Consider the following 20,761-nt stretch of genomic DNA (forward strand, 5'->3'; position numbering starts at 1 on the left):
GTGGTGAAATACACGAGGTACGTGGTTGTAATCCAAGAGGTGGAAACGCTAATGTTAAATCAAGTGCCATTGTTGACTTGTGTAAAAGGCCAGTGGTGGCAATTAGTTCAGCAGAGCAAAACCAGCAAAAAAAAAACCCCAACAAACAAACAAAAACACACACAGATGCATACACATATATTTCATATCATGTCTGTTACATAGGCTCTTACCACATAGCCACATTTACATACGTGATCTGCATGTACACGCTTTGGGGTTGAAGGGTCCACCTGTCAGTCATCTATTTTTAATAGCCTTATTTGTGCAAAAGCTATCTCAGCTGGCAGGAAGGCTCATAGAAACCAAAGCTTTGGGCAAGAACTAGGTCTACAGGGTTTGAAGTTTGCTACTGAAACAATAGCTAATGACTAGCAAACCTCTTTGACTCATTGAAGTTTCAGAGGCATATCTTACATGTGCTTTCTGTCTCAGGGCTGATAGTGAAAGTTGTTTTGCCCTAAGTTTGAAGCTGTCCCTTCCGATGGTGGTGAAGATGATCATGCTGGTGGTAAATGGTTGAGGAACACCTGCTAACAAAAAACTAGGAAATAGGGAAGATGTTCCAGGCTCTTGGTCCTCTCCCAGTTCAGCCCTACCTCTGAAGTGTTTGCTGCCAGACTGATTTTTAACCTTTAGTCCGTGGATTGCAAAATAAGATGACTACAAAGATCGGATAGATAAGGCCCGCTGGGTAGAGGCAGCGGCAGGTTGGAGAAGGGCTGCCCCATCTAAAGGGAACAGCAGCTACTAAGTTTTACAGAACTCTTGGTGCATGGGAATGCTGTCTGCGTGTTGCCATATTTTATGAAATATTTTGAAAGAAAACCTGAAGTTTCATATTTGTAAAAGTAGATTCTATTTTTACAGATAAATTGTAAGCTCTATCTTTTATCTTGTTGACTAAGTCAAATCGAAATGAAAAATTGGGCCATACTAAACACATCTGTTTGTGGCCAATTTACAGCTCTTGGGGATAGCAGCATCTTAGCCACATGTTACCCATTTGCTGGGCAAGTCTTGGGACCACAATCCCATCTCACTGCTCAAGCTTGCTTAAGGTTAAGAAAATGGACTCTAAAGTTCCCACCTGTGATTCATGATTCTTTAATACAAACTCATATAAACCCCCTTTAATTCTAGTGAGGAGCACAGAGTCTTTGCTGTTTTAGAACCTAATGATAAATGCTAACTTTCTGAACGCTTATCCCATTCCATGAAACAAACTATTACTGTGTCATCTCGTCTTATTTTTATAAAACCTCTATGAGATAGGTACTAAAATTATCATCTTTGTCACAGCCCTATTTACAGATGGGGAAACTGAGGCTCAGTGTTGGGGATGATTTTCCAGGGTCACCTAGTAAGTGGCAGAAATGCGATTTGAACCCTGACACCAGACTTCAGAATCCAATTTTTAACCATCATATTATACTTTCTCCTGCTACATTATGTGAGTTTTTAGCTTCTATAGTCCCTCTGAGTTATGATGAATTCTACTCCTAAAATATCTTAAGGAATCTGTAAGGACATTTTCTGCTTTTGTAGCACACAAGGGCCATTATCTTTATCCTCGTACTTCAACACGGGGTTTGCAAAACGTGTGGGATCCATCTGATCACTGAAGAGGGAAATTTTACAAATGCCTGGCTTCAGATCAGAGATGCCAATCTCCTTTTCCAGGTCATTTTCTATTCAGGTAGTAATTGAAAGTTAGAACAGGAAGTTTAAAGGCCAAAGGTCCGTTTCACCTCCTTGTGGACAAGATACCTAATCCATGGCCACAAAGTAAAGCCCTAACCCCAGCCAGCTTTCTCACAAGTACAAGCCGTGTGGGTACATCAGTTATCCCTGTTGACAGAAATGCTCCAATCTAGACCCATGTACAGAGAGCATTACTGCCATAAGTGAAAGCGGTATGATGTATCCAGGGAATACAAATAGGTTTTAGCTTAGCTGCCAACGCCAAATGATGGGTGGTGGCTTCCAGGATGAGCATTGTGCTGAGAAGCATTTGGAAACCCCATGTGAATTCATCAAGGAGTGCTGTAATTGATTGGTCGTTTCTTCCACAGGCTTGGGATATGGACCTAGTGGCAAGTATGCCCTGTACTTGGCATTCCTGGTAGAGTCTATTCATATGAAAGAGCTAAGACATCTTAGCCTTGGACAGCTTGAAGCATGTGTATTTTAATTTGTTATTCTGTCTTTTTTCTGTCTCTTCCATAGTTGTTCTTCTGTCTCTGCTTTTCCTCAGGAGACATGGCCAAACGTACCTTTTCCACCTTAGAGATATTCCTGATTTTCCTCTTTGTGCTGATGACAGGGATCACGGTGGCTCTTCTCAGCCTGTTGTTCGTCACCAGTGGGACCACTGAAAATCACACAGGCGAGTATCGTGGGTTCTCTTGTATGCTATTCCTAGCCTGCAGGAAATCTCTTCATTTTGGGGGACATCAAGGCAAGAAACAGTGTCTGCTGATAATGCTGATAACAGGGCAGTTCAACGTGTACTGAAGCAGCCTGGGATGGTTATCTAACCTTTATCTTAGTTGCCCTTTATGCATTGATAGCAATTTTTATCAAGTTTACCTTTGGCCCCAAATAGCCAGTGCTGCATTCTGACATGCACTTACTTGTCTCACTTTTCCACTGATCTAAGTACGGCTCAGGATTCTTCAAGGCCCAGTAATGTGAGCTTTTACCCTGAGCCTCTTCTTTTCCTCTTTGCCTCCTTTCTGGCATCATCTTCTCTAGGGGGTGGAGGGCAAAAGGAGAAGGAAAGACCCACTGAATGTCAATTAGTCTGTGAAAGCTTTAGAGAAGGGGATCTTGAACTCAAATCCCATGAGGGCCAATCAAGTTCCATAAATGGGGTGGGGGGCGTGGCCCAGGGTGGGGACAGGTGTCTCTCTGGTGAAGAGGGTCCACAGGCCTTTCTGAGCGCCAGCTGTTTGTTGTCATGATGTCATATCGACTCAGCCCTTCTGAGTTTTCAAAGGAAGCTGGAAGTTGGGGGAGGCGGTTTAGACATCTGGGTTTTTTTTTTTCCTGATTTTTTTTAAATGTTAGAAATAAACTTAGTTTTTGAAAACCACCTAGGCTAAATTTACAGGCAATATCGCGTCCATGGGAGCCTCTCCTTTGATGATAGGTTATATACCTGATAAACAGTAGGGAAGACAGGTGGGGACTGAATGCTTTCACCAAAGTAAAGGGAGGCCTGGCCGCAGGCCCAATGGAGAAGGAGAGGCAACATTGTTCACCTTGGTTTTCTCTTTTGTGGCCTCTTCTCTTTTCTAATGTATTCTCTACCTGTCCCCATGTTTTTTTGTTTTTTGTTTTTAAAGATTTATTTATTATTTATTTTATTTATTTTTGGCTGTGTTGGGTCTTCATTGTGGCACACGGGATCTTCATTGAGGCACACGGGATCTTCATTGAGGCACGCGGCATCTTTCGTTGCAGCGTGTGGGCTCTTCGTTGGGGTGCACGGGCTTCTCTCTAGTTGTGGAGTGCGGGTTTTCTCTCTCTAGTTGTGGCGCGTGGGTTCCAAAGTGCTTGGGCTCTGTAGTTTGCGGCACGTGGGCTGTAGCTGAGGCGTGTGAGCTCAGTAGTTGTGGCGCGTGGGTTTAGTTGCCCCGTGGCATATGGGATCTTAAGTACCTGACCAGGGATCGATCCCGTGTCCCCTGCATTGTAAGGTGGATTCTTTACTGCTGGACCACCAGGGAAGTCCCTGTCCCCCATGTTTTGAATTCATTCCCCGCAGACCCAGAGGAACAGAGATCCTCTTTTCTGGAAGTGGGCAGAATGAGTTATAGACTGCTAGAAATGAAAGAATGCATAGGATTTACATAGTTTTTTCTCTTTTAAAATTAGAGAATCCAGAGCCTGAGGCTCAGGGAGGTAATTAATAATTACAGTCATTATTTTCATAGTAGAAGTTGCTATTTATTGAATGGTTACTTTGTGTCGAGCACTATGGTAAACATTCTATGTAAATTTCTCATTTAATCCTCACAAACTCCCATAAAGGTAGGTGCTAGCCTTACTACTGCTTTACAGATCTGAGACTCTGAGATCGAAAAGAATCCTTTGGCTATGTGACTAGATTTGGCGTTGGTTGGCACTACATTCCTACATTGGAACAAATGAGGCAATAACAAAGGTGCCTGATTCCTTCCTTGCAATACTTGATGTCTTGTAGAAAACGTGGGCTTGGGGATGGGAAAACATGAATTCTAACTACACTTAGAATGTGGATGAAAGAGCAGCAGATTCTGAGTTGGAGGATCTGGGTTAGGCACCTGATTCATCATATGCTCTCCATGAAATCTTGGTTAAGTCATTTCTCTGGGTTTCAGTTTTATTATACGTAAAATGGAGGAGATTGGATTATGTGATCTCTAAACTTTCTTGAGCTCCAAGATTCTGGAACCCAGAAGAAGTCTTCTGTTAATTTCTTGCCTAAGTACTTTCTGACCACTAATGCACTGTGACACTGACATGTGTTGACTTGGCCACCCCTGGCTGTTGTCTGGGGTGGAAACAAACAAATAAAATATATAAGTAAGATGTCTAAATATGTAAAAAAAAAAAACAAAAAAAAAAACAAAAAAACAAAGCTATATGGCAGCCATTTAAAATTTGAATATGTATTAACATATTTATTGTCAATCAACCCTCGGAAGTAGGGTATTATTATCTTCTTGTTATGAGAAAGTTATGTTACTCTTCTTCATAGATGAGAAAAGTTGAGGTAAAATAGGTTAACTTATTTGTTCAGCTAGTAAATGATAGGGTTAGTTTTCTAACCTGGGTTGTTTCTGGCACCTGCTCTTTTAGTCTCTATCCCATTCTGCATCCTTTGATATTCGTGTGTATGTGTGATGTTGATATAGAATATATGTATTAATATGCATACATATAGGTGACATGAGAATAATTAAAATAAAGCGGGACTATGTTAACTAGTGTACAATGATCTAGGTTGCATTAAGAATAAAAGATTTAGAAGGTCAAGGAGGATAAGAGCAGGGTAGAGACAGCTGGGGTGGCATCCTGAAGGTGAGGGGTTGAGCTGGATCTGGGTGTGATGGAACTAAACCTACTCTGAAGGGGTAGAGGAGACTGACTGATGGACCAGAAAGGAGTAAGGTCTCTGGATGGAGAGAGTGGTAGAAACAAATCCCCAGAGGCTGGATTTAGTGGGCTGTGTGCCAGGAACCTGGCACCTGATTTGTTTGGCTGGAATAGAAGTGCAGGGTGAGTGAATGAAGAGTGACAGGTTAGACAGGAACGGCTTGTGAGGAGAAGTTGAAGGACATTTGACAGAGAGCTTGACTATTAGGCTGAAACATCTCCACTCCGTGAAAAAGATCCTCCTTGGGATTACGATATAAAACATGTTCCTGAGATGTTTCTCACCATGTATCTTAGACGTAAGAGAATATACAAGGATTCATCCTTAGGAACCTGAATCTGTGTGTTCTAATTGATGCCGAAAAGTGCATGGGCTGAAATGTTGTTTCTTAAATATCTTATTGTTTTTTGATTCAGGTTTTCCAACCACCCAGATCCCTCCAGCCACCCAGGGCCCCACAGCCATCCAGGCATCTCCAACACCCAGCACCCCAGAGCCTACTCTATTTCAGAACTTCAGTGGCTACCATATTGGTGTTGGGCGAGCTGACTGCACGGGCCAAGTAGCAGATATCATTTTGGTAGGTAAATTACGGGATCCTTGAGGAGACTGTGAAACAAGTAACTTTATTATTTTGCACCCTGTATTTATTCCTAAATATTATGTCATAATCTCCTTCTCACTTTTATTGACTTCACTGTTGTCTAACATCACATGGATATTGTACTCTAAGGAAGAGGGGACCTTTTATTTAACCACAACTCCCTTGTAAACTCAATTGGCCGTTTTTTGTGAATGGAAGTGGCAAGGCGGACGAACTCCAATACTACAGGGGATGGGCAGGTACCATAAATGACTGAAGAAGGCCAGTGTAGGATGATAAATGTCTAGTAAATCCTCAGTTTTGGGGGGCAATAGAAAGTGGTGGTGACTGTGGCACAACTAGAAAGTTGCATGGCTTTAGCTGAGTGTTGCCATGTAAGAGTGTGGATCTAGGGCTGCCCTACCTTACAGTTTTTTCAAGAGAAGCCAGAATATCTATGGATTGAAGACCTGAGGATTTAAGTCTCTCCATTGGAAAATGGAAGCAACTCTAGTTAAAACTGGAAATCTAGTGAGGGCCAACAGCGTGTTAGCCAAGTAAAACACTTCTCTGGATCAGGTGTGGCCTGTGGGCTGCTGGCATGCAACTTCTGGGCTGTGATGGTAGACACACCTTTCTAGCCACCCTTCCCTAGGTAACCAGAGCAGGAGGTTGCCTGATGGGATTTTTCTCTCTCCTACCAAATAATCTTTAGATTCTAGGAATTATTCCCTGTTGTCTGTTCTGAAAAGTGACTCTGGAATGTAAACCTTAAATGACCACTCACATGAGAGGTAAAGCAAGCAGTAGAGGGACCATGCTGAAGACCTGGGTGCAGCTTTATGACATGGTGAGAGAGGGGCTTTAAGATAGGTGTGTTTGATTTGACTTGGCTGAGGGAGGGACAACATGATAAAAGCCAGGGTGAGGCACCCTCAATAAGGATTACTTAGTCATAAGGAAACCATTTTCTTCAGGAAAAAAAAAAATCACATGCCAAACAACCAAAGTGAAGGGGCCTCCAGTCTTCAGGGTATTCCTTGGAATGTGGAATGATGGCTGGGGAACGACTTCTTCTGTAGAACCTTAGATAAGCTGGAGAAATGGTCCTGTTTCAAAGAACAGAAAAGCCATGAAAGGTCTCCAGCATCGTGATGGAATTCCTGAGTCACACCAGTTCCCTCCTTGCCCACAGGCCAGTGAATAGCTACTGCCAACCCAGCAACTACTTTGCCTTTCTCTGCACAGAAGAGTAAAGCCTGTTTTGTGATGTTGGCTTTACTCTTTTTTTTTTTTTTTTTTTTTTTACATGCACACATATTTTTATTAATTTAACTTAGGCCCTGATCATTAGCATATAAATCAGAAAAACTGAGTGCCTTAGAATGTACGTATCCTCTCCAAATCTTTAAAGAGCCAAACTCTAAAAATCACACGTAAAAGATATTGGTCATAAAACACACACATGCACACACACACACACAAACAAACTTTAATCACCTTGAGGAACAATGATCCAATAATATATTTAATAGGTAAGATTTCATTCATCGATATACAAAAAAAAAAAAACACCCCAAAACTGTTGGCTTTACTCTTGAAAACACATATCCTGTCTCACCAGGAGCCACGGTGTCATGTGGATTGTATTTCTTTGCCTTTCCTAAGTAGTCTATTCTTGTATGGTTGTGCCTGGTTTCTGGTAACAGCGGGGTGAGAAGGAGTGGTGCTGATTCTCTCTTCCTCTTTAGATGGGCTACAGCAAAACTGGCCAGAATGCACGAGGTATCCTCACGAGGTTGTACAGTCGTGCGTTCATCATGGCGGAACCAGATGGGTCCAGTCGAGTAGTGTTTGTCAGCATTGAGATAGGCATGGTGTCCCAACGACTCAGGCTGGAGGTAAGTGATTGAGGTGAGAAAGAGATGACGTGATTTAAAGGCAAAGTCTGCAGGTGAACGTGACAGTAACTAAGCTCTCCTGGTTTTACATCCAGTGAGTTTCTACTACCCTCAAGGTTATAAGCTCTTGACAATCCAGCAGATGATCGAATGAGGAGAATGAGCCTCATTCCATTCCAAGTCATCTTGGTCAAAACTTGCTTTCCATTCTGCTGATGGCTCACCGTCATTATTAATGCTGGGTTTTTTTGCAAGCTTATTATGTCCCAGTGACTTTCACATACACTCTCTTGTAATCCTCCTTGTTACAAGTCTGAGAGTGCCAATTAATTACTAACCCTCCTCTCAAGTTTTTAGACAATTAAGAATAGATGCAAGGAATTAAAGAGAATTAAAAAGCAACTCTGAAATGAGGTTGGCCGTAAATTGCTGAAGTTGGGTGAAAGGCACATGGGGGTTTCATTACACTGTTCTGATGATTTTTGTACATGTTTGAACTTTTCCATAATAAAATTTTAAAAGAATACAACATTAGCACTCTTAAACTCTAAACTGTATTGTAGAATATGGCAGGCTTTTCTATGATTTTTTTCTGCCAATTTTGACCATGTAACCCACCTGTGGGGAAAGTTGAGCTTAGCAGAAAGGTGCATAGGAGGTCTTGGACAGGCAGCTTGTAAGTTGCAGAGAGGGGATGGGGAGGGAGAGAGAAATAGTTATAGACACATGGACTTCCAGGTCTCTCTCTCTCAGCCAATTTCTAGACCCTGATCCGGTTATATTTGCTGCAGGGATCAGGTCACAGAAAGAAAGTGTATTCTTAGTATCTGCTCACATACTTACAAATGTGAGAAAGGGGAGAGTCTGGAACATCTAGAATAATGACCATTAAATGTCCATTATTCAGTGTCATGTTCTATCAACCTCACCAAATAAACACTTGCTCCTCCTGCGGTGTGAAGGGGCCAGGGAGAGGGATGATGAGAGGGCCTAAAAGCATTTCTCTAATGTCACCCCCTCGTGAGGAGTAGAATGTAAGTCTCTCCCATCTATGGAAACATAAGGAGCAGAGGATTAAGTGTTTTCCCCACACCTACACTGACAACAAAACTGTGAGGTCGGCCTGTTGTTATCCCCATTTTGCAGGTAAGGAGACTGAGTCTTAGAGAAGGTTAAGTAACTTTCCCAAGTTCACACAGTTAGAAAAAGGTAGAGCTGGGTTCTGAACACATATATGCCTGATACCAGAGCCTACATTCTTAAAAGTGAGGTCATTCTATTATCTTGGAGAGCATTGATCACCTACTTTTTACAAGACACTTTGTTAGGCACTTCAGGGGCACACAGCTAAGTGAGTCATAACCCATGTTCCTATGAGCTCAGTACCTAGTTGGGGGATTGGAGGAAGGACTGTACCAGAAATAGGCAAATAACTATAATTTACTGGAATAAAGGACAGTTATATATTAGTTATCTATTCATGAGTAATAAATAGCCCCCCAAATAGGAACCTATTTAATATTTGTTGTTTTATCTCATAATTCTGTTGGTGAGGAATTCAGAACTGGCTTAGCTGGGTGGTTATGACTTAGGGTAGCTTGCAGTCCAGATGCTGGCAAAGGCTGCAGTCATCTGAAGGTTTGACTAGGGCTAAAGGATCCACTTCCAAGATGATTCACTCATGTGGCTACTGACAGTTCCCCCACTGTCCATATCCTCATGGCTGGCTTCCCTTATAGTGTGTAACTTAAAAGAAAGAGCAGGGATTTTCGCCCACTCAGTAGGTTGTCTTTTCATTTTGTCAGTGGAAATATTTGCAAATGATATGACTGATAAGATGTGAATATCCAAAATATATAAACAGTTCATACAACTCAACATCAAAAAACCACAAACAACCTAATTAAAAAATGGTCCGAAGACCTGAATAGACATTTTGCCAAAGAGGACATGCAGATGGCCAACAGGCACATGAAAAGATGCTCAACATCACTGATCATCAGGGAAATGCAAATCAAAACTACACTGCGATATTACCTCACACCTGTCAAAATGGCTATCATCAAAAAGAACACAAATAACAAACACTGGCGAGGATGTGGAGAAAAGGGAACCCACATACATATCGGTTGGAATGTAAATTTGTGTAGCCACTGTGGAAAATAGTATGGAGGTGTCTCAAAAAATTAAAAATAGACCTACCATATGACACAGCAATTCCACTCCTGGGTATATATCTGAAAAAAATGAAAACACTAATATGAAAAGATATATGCACCCTCATGTTCATAGCAGTATTATTTACAGCTACCAAGATGTGGAAGCAACCTAGGTGTCCATCAATAGATGAATGGATAAAGAAGCTGTGGTGTATATACATATATATAGTGGAATACTACTCAGCCATAAAAAAGAATGAAATTTTGCCATTTGTAACAACATGGATGGATTTGGAAGGTATTATGCTAAGTGAAATAAGTCAGAAAGACAAATACTCTATGATATCACTTGTATGTGGAATCTAAAAAATAGAACAAACTAGTGAATATAACAAAAAAGAAACAGACTCACAGATATAGAGAACAAATTAGTGGTTACCAGTGGGGAGAGGGAAGAGGGGAGGGGTAATGTAGGGTTAGGGGATTAAGAGGTATAAATTATTATGTATAAAATAAGCTACAAGGATATATTGTACAACACAGGGAATATAGCCAATCTTTTATAATAACTATACATGGAGCATAACCTTTTAAAATTGTGAATCACCATATTGTATGCCTGTAACTTATGTAATATGGTACATCAACTATACTTTAATTTAAAAAAAAAGAGCAGGGAAGAAACCACAGTGCCTTTCATAACCCAGGCTCAGAAGATGCACACCATCACTTTCACCCTGTTCTATCCTTAGAAGCAAGTCACCAAGTCTAGTTCACACTCACAGGTGGGAAAGTTATACTTCACCTCTTGAAGACAGGGGTATTGAAGAATTTGTGGGCATACAGTACTTTAAAAGTACAACACAGGGATTCAGGAAATGGAAACTAGAGGAAAATTCAAAGTGGAAGTGACACTTGAATGGGGAGAATTTTAAATGGTTGACATGGGGAGGAAGAGCTATCAAATCAAGGGGACAACATGGACACAGAGAGGCACAAGGGAGAAATGTAGATGTATTTGAAGAGACAGAGATCAGTTCTATTAGGACACATGTAGGCATGTAATTGGAGATGTACCTGGAAGGTGTGTTGGTCATAATTTGCAGGGTCCTGGGATGCCAGGTTGTTTTTAATTCTGTGGGTGATGGGGATTCTTAGAAAACTTTTGCATGGAGGAGTGATGCAAACACAATTGTGCTTTAGGATGATTAATCAGACAGTGATGTTTGAGGTAGATTGTAATAGTCTAGAGCTAGCGGTGAAGACACAAATTGGCAGATTCCTTAAATTAACATCAAGGCTCTATTGATGCGAGTCCAGTTGGGAAAACAGTAATCACACTAGGCATTTCAAACAGGGGATTTAATATGGGGGAATTTTACAAGGTGTTAAAAGGCTGAAAGAACTAGAAAGGGAAACTGGCATTGCAGGAGGGATTTAAACTTTGCCTGGCCATTTCCCCTATACTATGTAATGTGGCATAAAAGTTTTAAACCAATGGGACAGCAGTGAGACTATATGGTGGTAAAAAGTCAAATTAAATGCTAATGAGATTTGGGGATAAATTGGCATAAAAGCTAACACTTGACATAGTTCCTGTGACGAGTCAGGTATTGGTCTAAGTGCTTCATATATATTAATTCATTTAATCCTCCAAACAACTGTATGAGGGAGGTACTATTATTATGTCATTTGACAGACTGGGAAACTGAGTTGCAGAGGACCAAGTAACTTGTCCAAGTGTACGCGGCTAGGAACTGGCAGAGGTGGGGTTCAAACATTGACATTTTCCTGCCAGAGCACATGTTCATTACCATAGCACTATACTATTTTTCTGAGGAATCAAAAATGGTTCTGATTGGGAAATGGTGGGGTCTTTAAGTAGAAATAGAGTCAAAACAGACACTTTGGGGTGGAGTGTGGAGGGGATAGCGGGTTAATGTACTGGGTTGTAGACCACTATGAAGTTAATACTGGGCACCATTTAACCATCTCTTCCTATTTTTACTTCCCCTTACAAGCTGAGACCCAGAGGAAAGACCTATAAATGAACCCACTTACTTATCCCAAGTTAAGCCAAGGGGAAAGTGCGAAAAATAAATGTAACTAAACTAGTGCCATTAAGCTTATTATAACACCTGGTTTTAGTCAGATTCTCAGTCTCAGCTTTGAGATTGATGAAATTTCCAGCATGGAATAAAGATTAAAGAAGATCCCTGAGCAGTAAGGCAGGGCAGGAAAGCAGAATGACTTTTCTAACTCTTTCTATGTCATGTTCCCAAGAGTGTCAGCAATAGGAAATGGAATGGAAACTGCAGTCGAAGAAGTGAGCGATAGGCATTAATGTCACTTCTTTGCTCTATGTTAAAATAGCCCTCCTTTCATGAAGTAGGAAACATGCTACTTATAATGGCTATTGGCAGGCATTGTTATTACATGATTGAGTTTTGAATTTTTTTCTTTTTCCCCAAAAGTCCCACATGTCTGACTTCATATCAGAGACTGTAGTTTAGGATAAGATTTCTGTAAGCTGTTTGTAGTCTTTTCCTTTTGTTTTAAAATTCAAGATTCATAATTTCTATGTTTTCAAGAGCTTGATTCTTGCATAAACCTGAAAAAATGCACTGAATTCTAAAAATCCTAATGTTACAGTTCTTTAGGAATAAAAATGTGTGGGACAGGGAGCTCTAAAGTTGACTGGCAGTTCCTTCTTTTCCAAGACCTTCTTGTCTTGGTTACAGAATTGTAAGAACATCAGCTTTTGACTTTAGTTAAGCTTTCATGGTGTCCATTCATTGATTGTTTCCTTCTCCCTACAGACATTTCTTCTTCATGAAGCAGTAATACTTACTGTGTGAAAGAATATGTAAATGGTGTCCATTCATTGATTGTTTCCCCTTCTCCCTACAGACATTTCTTCTTCATGAAGCAGTAATACTTACTGTGTGAAAGAATATGTAAAAGTGATGAAGAGTTGGGGCTGGAGTTAGGATCAAACAGAAGGAACATGGAACCTTATTGGGATGGAGAGTGTGGGCTGGTAATGTTGGTCTAGTCATATCCTATTTCCTTTCCACATTTGCCTGGTATCACGTGGTTGCTCATGTGGATGTGGTAACCTAGGAATCAGTGTTTGGGCCACGGAGAGGTTAATGAGGCATGAAGATGGTTTGTAAGATCTCCTTCCTGATTCAATGAGCACGTGACTTAGAATGAGGGTGGTGGAGCTCTTCACCTAAAATAGAAGAGGTTGAATGGATGTCTTTATGTATTTTCAGTATATAGCACATCAGTTGCTGCTGCTTCCTTATGTACCATTGGTGTGTTGGAACTGGCTTGTACCAGCTCATGAGAGCTGATTGTTAAATATTTAGGAACTTTGTGAGCTAGTGGTTAAACTTTTGGTAGCTTGAAAGTCACTATGGTGAGTGTATTTGCACCACAGAAACTGACAGATGATACAAATGGGGGCTATTCTTTTTTCTTTCAGAGAAACAGTTTATCAACATACTACTGCCTATACCATACTCAAGGTGGAGAGCATTGCTAATCAAAAAAGGCACTCTTTTGGGACTTCCCTGGCCGTCTAGTGGTTAAGATTCTGTGCTTCCACTGTAGGGGGTGCGGGTTCGATATCTGGTTGGGGAACTAATATGCTGCACGCCCCCCCCCCCCCCCCGCCACCAGAAGGCACTCTTTTTTTGCTAAGCTCAGATTTGGATTCAGAATCCTTCTCAACACACTGCTTTGGATAGCAAAAACCCATGAATAAGACTGAGTGCATGAGATAAGTAGTATTTTCCAGCTCTGCCATAAATGAGTTTCCGTCATTGTCCCTGGTATTAGGTGATAGTATCTTACACTGAGGAAGGTTGCCTGGGGTTGACATTTTTGCTGGAACATTTTAGTAATTTTTGACATGAAGTCAAGACATCTTTCACGGAGAAACCACAGTAATACCAAACTTCAGATTACAGTTGATTAAAGCATAATCAGATATAGGTATTCAGCACTAATGTAGTATTTGAAGTCAACTATACTACAATAAAAAAGAGACATTTGAGCCAAAAAAAAAAAAAAAAGCTACTCAGCAACATCACTGATTTTTTCTTCTGTTTTCTTGATGTGTATATACCACCCAAAACATTAATTATTCATTTGGATGTTCATTGATTAATTCAATGAACATTTACTGAGTCTCTTCGGATTAGGTATCTATTGCTGTACAGCAAGTCATCCAGAAAACTCAGTGGCTTCAAACAACAATCATGTATTAGTGCTCAGGATTTTTGTGGGTTAGGAATCCTAGAATGGCTGGGTTGGATGATTCTGACATATTAGAACCACCGTCGCATATTATTACTTTTGCATCATGAGGTTGAACTTGGATGTTGGCTGGGGCTGCGGTTGTTTGAAGCTTGCCTGAGTCTGAAGAGTCACCTTCTATGGTTGCTCACCAAGCGGCTAGCAAGTTAGTGCTGACAAGATGGTTCCTTTCCACATGGGCCCCTCCACAGGATTGCTGGGGTGCCCTCAGGTCACAGCGGGTGGCTTCCCCAGGCCAATAAGTGTAAGTGTCTGTGTCTGAGAATATTGAGTTCTTCATTTTGGGAAGTGAGGCAGTAAAGAGGGCTTTGCACTGCTCCCGAGATGCTTTCCCCCCTGGTATTGCATGACCAGTTTGCTCTCTTCAGTTAAGCCTCTGATGAAAGGTAACATCTTTGGGGAGATCGTTCCTCACTAACACCTATCATGTTCTTTTGCCCTACCTAGCTATATTTTTCTTCATAGAGTTTATCACTGTATAATATAATATTGCATATTTATTTAGCTTTCCCTCATTAGAATAAAAACTTCTCCAGGGTAGGGACCTCATATGTCCCTAGTGCTTAGAACAGTGTCTGGACAATAAGCAGGTGAGAATACTGGTTCTATAGTTAGACTTGGATCTAGACTCTGACTCTGCTATTTATTAGATCTGTGGGCAAATTATTTAACTTCTGTACATGTCAATGTTTCCAGCAAAAGATAAGATTAAAAATACCCACCTCTTGGTGGTGTTATAGAGATTTTTAAATGACATGAGGTAGGTAATACCTAGCATTGTGCTTGTGCACAGCAAGAATCTATAAAATGTTAGCAACTGCAATTATTGTTGATGTTGTTGTTACTGAGATGATAAACTCAAGCATAGAGTGAAAGGTCACTTGACAGGGATGTCGCTGATATGACTCAGTGATTAGACCCATCAGAGCTTTTTCTCAGGCTACGCTCCTATGTTATTCCTCTTCTTAGTTTTGTTTTGTTTTGTTTTTTTCCCTTTCTTAAAGGTCCTGAACAGGCTGCAGAGTAAATACGGCTCCCTGTACAGAAGAGACAACGTTATCCTGAGCGGTACTCACACACACTCGGGTCCAGCAGGATATTTCCAGTACACTACATTTGTGATTGCCAGTGAAGGGTTTAGCAATCGAACTTTTGAGTACATGGTTGCTGGCATCATGAAGGTAGGCAAGGGACCCCAGAGGACCCCAGTGTCCTTTAGCATTGCTTACAGTGGTTTAGGAGTGGTTTGGTATGATACAGAGAGTCCCTATAGGATCTCGGTCTGAGCACAGTCTTAGCACCTACTTCCCTTTCTCCTTTTTGACTCCCTTGTAGCTTCTGGTTCCGAGCTGTGGGCTGTTACTCCCGAGGCACTGATTGATTGGGAGAAGAGGGTCCTATGGCAGTAAGCCTCATATGGTCACCCAAAGACACAGAAAACATTTTGTATCTAACCCTTATAAATTATAGGGTCCCACATAGTCAGTTCTCTGCACAAAGTCACTTGAAAAGAAATCCACCAAGGAACTCAAAGTAATTGCAAATAATTTCAAGCCTTCCTTGTATTTCCCAAAGAGCATAGAAGGGGATCCAATTTACACCACACACCCTCATTTCTTAAGTCCTCTATTGCAGCTCTAGACTGACATGGGGCTCTGAACTGATACCCTCAAACTCTTCTCCCATTCCTGGTTTGGGTAGCTTTTACTACTCTCTCCTGTCTTCCAGGTAATTATTTTCTCTCATAGAATCCTTGCTAATGTTTTCTTCATTCCTTTGTCTCTCAGGTTTAGTCTCTCTCTACTTTTTCTCTTAAAATTACCACCAACCCCTGCCCCCACATCCAGGGATCCATCTGGCAAAGGAAGAAATGTCTTTACAACAATGTTTTTCAAAGAGCAAATAACAGTCTATGAATGGCTTTATGAAATCAATTTCATAGGTTGTGATAAGCTTTAAGAAAGGAACTAAAAGAGATTGGGAAAATAACATAATGCATGACACATAGGGTATAGTTTGTATTGTGAACTTTTGTTTTAGGATACATATCTTGATGTGTATTAAGTTATGATGAAAAATGTATTAATTACTGTATTTCTCAGTCCAAAAAGTTTGAAAAACTCTGCCTTAGAGGGTGTGGGCAGGGGAATGGAGAGTTGTAAGGTCAAGTCTCCCATTTTGGCCATCTGAAATGGCAGACAGTTCCTGACTTGGCAGTCCTGAGACACTCAGGTCATTCCCTATACAAGGCATTTCCTCATCTCAACCCTGAAGGTCATGTCTGTTACCCCCAGAATGACACCAGCCCTGTGGTTCTCCAGCTTTCATCCCATAGCAGGGACAAGTTGGAGACAAAAGAATTGTCCACAGGGTTCTTCTGTTTATATCAACTAAGTCTTAATGCCCACCAGGATTTCTAAATTTACAACTTTTTTTTTTTAACCTATAGAGCATTGAGATAGCACATACAAATATGAAACCAGGCAAAATCTTTATCAATAAAGGGAATGTGGATGGTGCACAGATCAATCGAAGCCCTTCTTCTTACCTTCGGAATCCACAGTCAGAGAGAGCAAGGTGAGGGTGCAATTATCAAGATAAAATCATGTGTTTCCTTTAAGAACTAGCAACAAAATCTAAGAACAGGGTTGTTACTTGATGGGTATGGTGAGATCCTGAAAGGGTATTAAAGCTGAAATAATTTAAAAACATGCTGATAATCTAAGACAAGCAGAAATAAAAAGAGAATGCAGAAGCACAGACCAGCCTATGCACACGTCTTCCCCCTTTGCTGGATGTGGGAGTCAGATGTGAATGTTTGAAGGACTCTGGGCTTTCAAAGAAGGCACAACTGTGGTCTCATCTTAGCTTTGTCACTTCCTAGTTGTGTAACCTTTAGAGATCCACTTAAATCTTAATTTAGGGGTTCTCTGCATCTCATCTGGAAAATATAAAAATGTGCATAACATATATTTGTTCGACTAATCAATAACTCTTTTTATTACATTATTCAGAAGAAATTATTTTAGTTCAGGAGAATGTAGTATGAGAGAAGAGATAAAAGAATAAAGCAATTGGTGTGAAGAGCAAGACATAAAACTGGCATAATTGAATGGGACAACTAAGGAAGACCATTATTTTTTAATTTTTTATGTGATGAACGAGGTTTGTGACAGAAGAGAAGTACTTGGCTACTATGGCAGAGTAAAATAATATCGCGGTTCAACTTGACCACTTGACATTTCATATTTGTCTCTATATTTTTTAAAAGATTTCAAAGGAGTTGATTTTTAGAAAATATAATCTGATTTCCCTTGAAAGGACATAAAAGAACGCTTTAAATTGTAGGTCAGGAATGCTTCTGATTTTGCACATTCCCTGCTATTTTTAAGAGATTTCACTAAAATTTAATATGAGTAGATATTTCAAAGACAAATCCTTTTTTTAAGAAATAATATATGCTGTATAATGTTGCATATTTTACATAAAAATGTATATTTCATCTCCAGTTAGCTGACCTAATGCCCCTTTGCTCACAGTTGCAAATCATTTCTTTAGCTGAGAAATGAGATCCTGGATGCAGTTTGTAGAACTACAGAGTGTCCGGGAGCCTTGCTTACTGAGAGTCTTTTTGGTTTTGGTTTTTGCGTCAGCTTCTGCTCTGTCATACATGAGGGCCAGGCTCTAACCTAGAACTCACTAAGTTTCTCTGTTTTGCTGACTAGGTATTCTTCAAATACAGACAAGGAAATGGTACTCTTGAAAATGGTAGATTTGAACGGAGACGACCTGGGTCTTATCAGGTACTCTATTATTTTTTTTTTTTTTTTAAACTGAACTTCTGGAAATGCCTGTCATTCTTTTTTTTTTTTTTTTTAATTTTTATTTATTTATTTATTTATTTATTTATTTATTTATGGCTGTGTTGGGTCTTCGTTTCTGTGTGAGGGCTTCCTCTAGTTGCGGCAAGCGGGGGCCACTCTTCATCGCGGTGCGCGGGCCTCTCATTATCGCGGCCTCTCTTGTTGCGGAGCACAGGCTCCAGACACGCAGGCTTAGTATTTGTGGCTCACGGGCCCAGCTGCTCCGCGGCATGCGGGATCTCCCCAGACCAGGGCTCGAACCCGTGTCCCCTGCACCGGCAGGTAGATTCTCAACCACTGCGCCACCAGGGAAGCCCCAGGTACTCTATTTACTTTAAAAAGAAAAAAATTCTGTTTGAATGATTTTCCTTAATTACAGGGGAGAAAAAGATACCAGAATAGTGACAGCAGAGGCTGAGAATCAGCTGAGTGGTTGAGTCATATCTGGGGTCCAGCCATGGGCCCTCAGGCAACGTTCTCAGCATCCCATGGCTTAGTTCCTCACCTGTAAAACAGGGCTAATAAAAGGATTATGTGAATGAGGGATCTGGGTGAAGAAGTTTAGCATAGCGTCTGACATATGATAGGTAAAGTAAATGCTAGTGGTTATTACTGTATCAAGATCTCATATGGTGGTGGGCAATGATCTCTTGGAAATGAGAAAACAATCTGACCAACCAGCAAATGATTATGGATTTGAGGTTACTTACCTAAAAGGATTAAGTCTAATGTAGGACAATGCCAGTTAGTGATGAAAGCAGAACCGAGACCACCTAACGGAAGCAGATGAGGCAAAATTACAGCTTGGCACAGATTTTAGCTCCATTTTATACATAAGAAAACACATGAATTTTGTTTTCTTCGACAAGAAGGCATTTGCATTCGTATGTGATTTTGGTTGCTGTGATTGAACTGACTCAGGAATTGTCTGGGTGGGTAACAGTCCCAGACACCTTGACCCGTGAACTTCCAAATTGACACAGAAATGCCCTAAGGAAGCAGATGATAGCGCGTAGGTGCAAGAGTCAAATGGCTTGTGTTCATTCTGGGCTCTCATTCTTAGTGGCTGTGTGACTTTGGTCAAGTTACTTAACTGCTGCATCTCAGTTTTCTTACTCTAAAATTGAGGGATAAAATGAGTCCTTAAATGTTGATAATAACTGTTCTTAAAGGTGGTAGGAGTCTGCCGGGGGATTATAAAATATCTAAGTGAAAGTTTCTATGTGAATAAAATTAAGTAAATTGAAAGTAATACGAGGTGAAGAAAAACATTGAAGACTGACCCACAGTTCAGATACTAGGGTTGGTCCTGTAACTGGATAGAGAACAGCATGGTGGTAAGGAGTTTGGGTTTTAGCATTTAGGTTTTAGATATAGGTTTTAGGACTTGAATTCAAGCCCCAGCTCTGCCCCTTACTAGCCCTGTGGCCTGGGGAAAGTAATTTATCTACTTGCACCTCAAGTATTTTGTTTGAAAATGGGAATAATGATACCTCATGGGATTGTTTGGAGATTAAATGAGATAGTGCATACAAAACTCTAGTTCTATGCCTGGCATAAAAAGAGTTTAATAATTTTAGCTAAAAGGTAAATAGTAGAATAACATTCTACCTCTTCTAAAAATGCCATTATTGGCATCTCAGAGTGCTTGAAATTCTTAGCATTGGTGTTACTTCTTTGGGGTTAAAGTGAGGTCACTAAAAATTCCCTGATAAAATAAACTTTATTATGTGGGTTGATATAATAAGACTCATTCTTTGATTACATTTAATTCATCTACTGATTAGTTGCCACCTAGCATTTAACTCAATAGACTTTCTAAATGTCAGGCATGCAACTGTGTGCTTGGGGTATATTATTATGAATAAAGCATAGTCCCTATCTTAGTTTTATAGGCTAGTGGGGTGATCTGGGCAGGAGACAGAGACAGACAGACAAGTAATCATAACATAGTCAGATGGCCATCAGTGCTGTCACCTGGGCATAAATAAGTGCTGTGGGGATTTGGAGGTGGTAGCACTGAGCTCTACCTGGGAGCATAATGGAAGGCTTCAAAAAAGAAATGACACTGAACTGGACCTGAAGGAGCCATGGGATTTCTCATGGAGCCATGAAAAAACTGCATTGTGAGGCCAGATTATGGGCTTATGTCAAGGGGTGACTGAGAGATGAATCTAGAAAGGTAACCTAGCTCTCGATTTTGGAGCACTTTAATGGGGAATTTGGTTAGGAGACAGGATAAGGACATGTATGTATGACTAGTTAGAGAATTCCCAGTTTGTTAGAAGAAGAAAGTGCCTTTTTCCTTACAGTTTCTACTTAACTCTTGGCTGAATGACTGAGACCATTCACGATTCCCTTTTTTAAAATTTTATTTTAAAATTTGTTTTTAATTTTATTGGATTATAGTTGATTTACAATGTTGTGTTAGTTTCAGGTGTACAGCAAAGTGATTCTGTTGTACATATACGTATATTCATTCTTTTATTTTTTATTTTTTTAACATCTTTATTGGAGTATAATTGCCTTACAATGGTGTGTTAGTTTCTGCTGTATAACAAAGTGAATCAGCTATACATATACATATATCCCCATATCTCTTCCCTCTTGCGTCTCCCTCCCTCCCTCCCACTCTCCCTATCCCACCCCTCTAGGTGGTCAGAAAGCACCGAGCTGATCTCCCTGTGCTATGCGGCTGCTTCCCACTAGCTAGCTATTTTACATTTGGTAGTGTATATATGTCC

At 40.5% G+C, this 20,761-nt stretch overlaps 1 protein-coding gene across 3 annotated transcripts in view; it reads left to right on the forward strand.

Annotated features, from left to right (window-relative positions):
- The window catches only part of ASAH2 (N-acylsphingosine amidohydrolase 2), an 86,723-nt gene that overhangs the window by 585 nt on the left and 65,377 nt on the right, over positions 1–20,761 (forward strand). For 2 of the 3 annotated variants that reach the window (XM_007182840.2, XM_057531123.1), the window contains exons 2-7: positions 2,297–2,428; positions 5,602–5,765; positions 7,520–7,669; positions 15,159–15,335; positions 16,604–16,731; positions 17,880–17,957. In XM_007182840.2, the coding sequence (XP_007182902.2) occupies positions 2,302–2,428; positions 5,602–5,765; positions 7,520–7,669; positions 15,159–15,335; positions 16,604–16,731; positions 17,880–17,957 (824 nt within the window). In that variant the 5' untranslated portion in view covers positions 2,297–2,301. The remainder of the gene's footprint in view (positions 1–2,296; positions 2,429–5,601; positions 5,766–7,519; positions 7,670–15,158; positions 15,336–16,603; positions 16,732–17,879; positions 17,958–20,761) is intronic. The other variant, XM_057531122.1, reaches the window with a different exon arrangement.

This window comes from Balaenoptera acutorostrata, chromosome 16 (genome assembly GCF_949987535.1).
Source record: "Balaenoptera acutorostrata chromosome 16, mBalAcu1.1, whole genome shotgun sequence".
Taxonomy (NCBI): Eukaryota; Metazoa; Chordata; class Mammalia; order Artiodactyla; family Balaenopteridae; genus Balaenoptera; species Balaenoptera acutorostrata.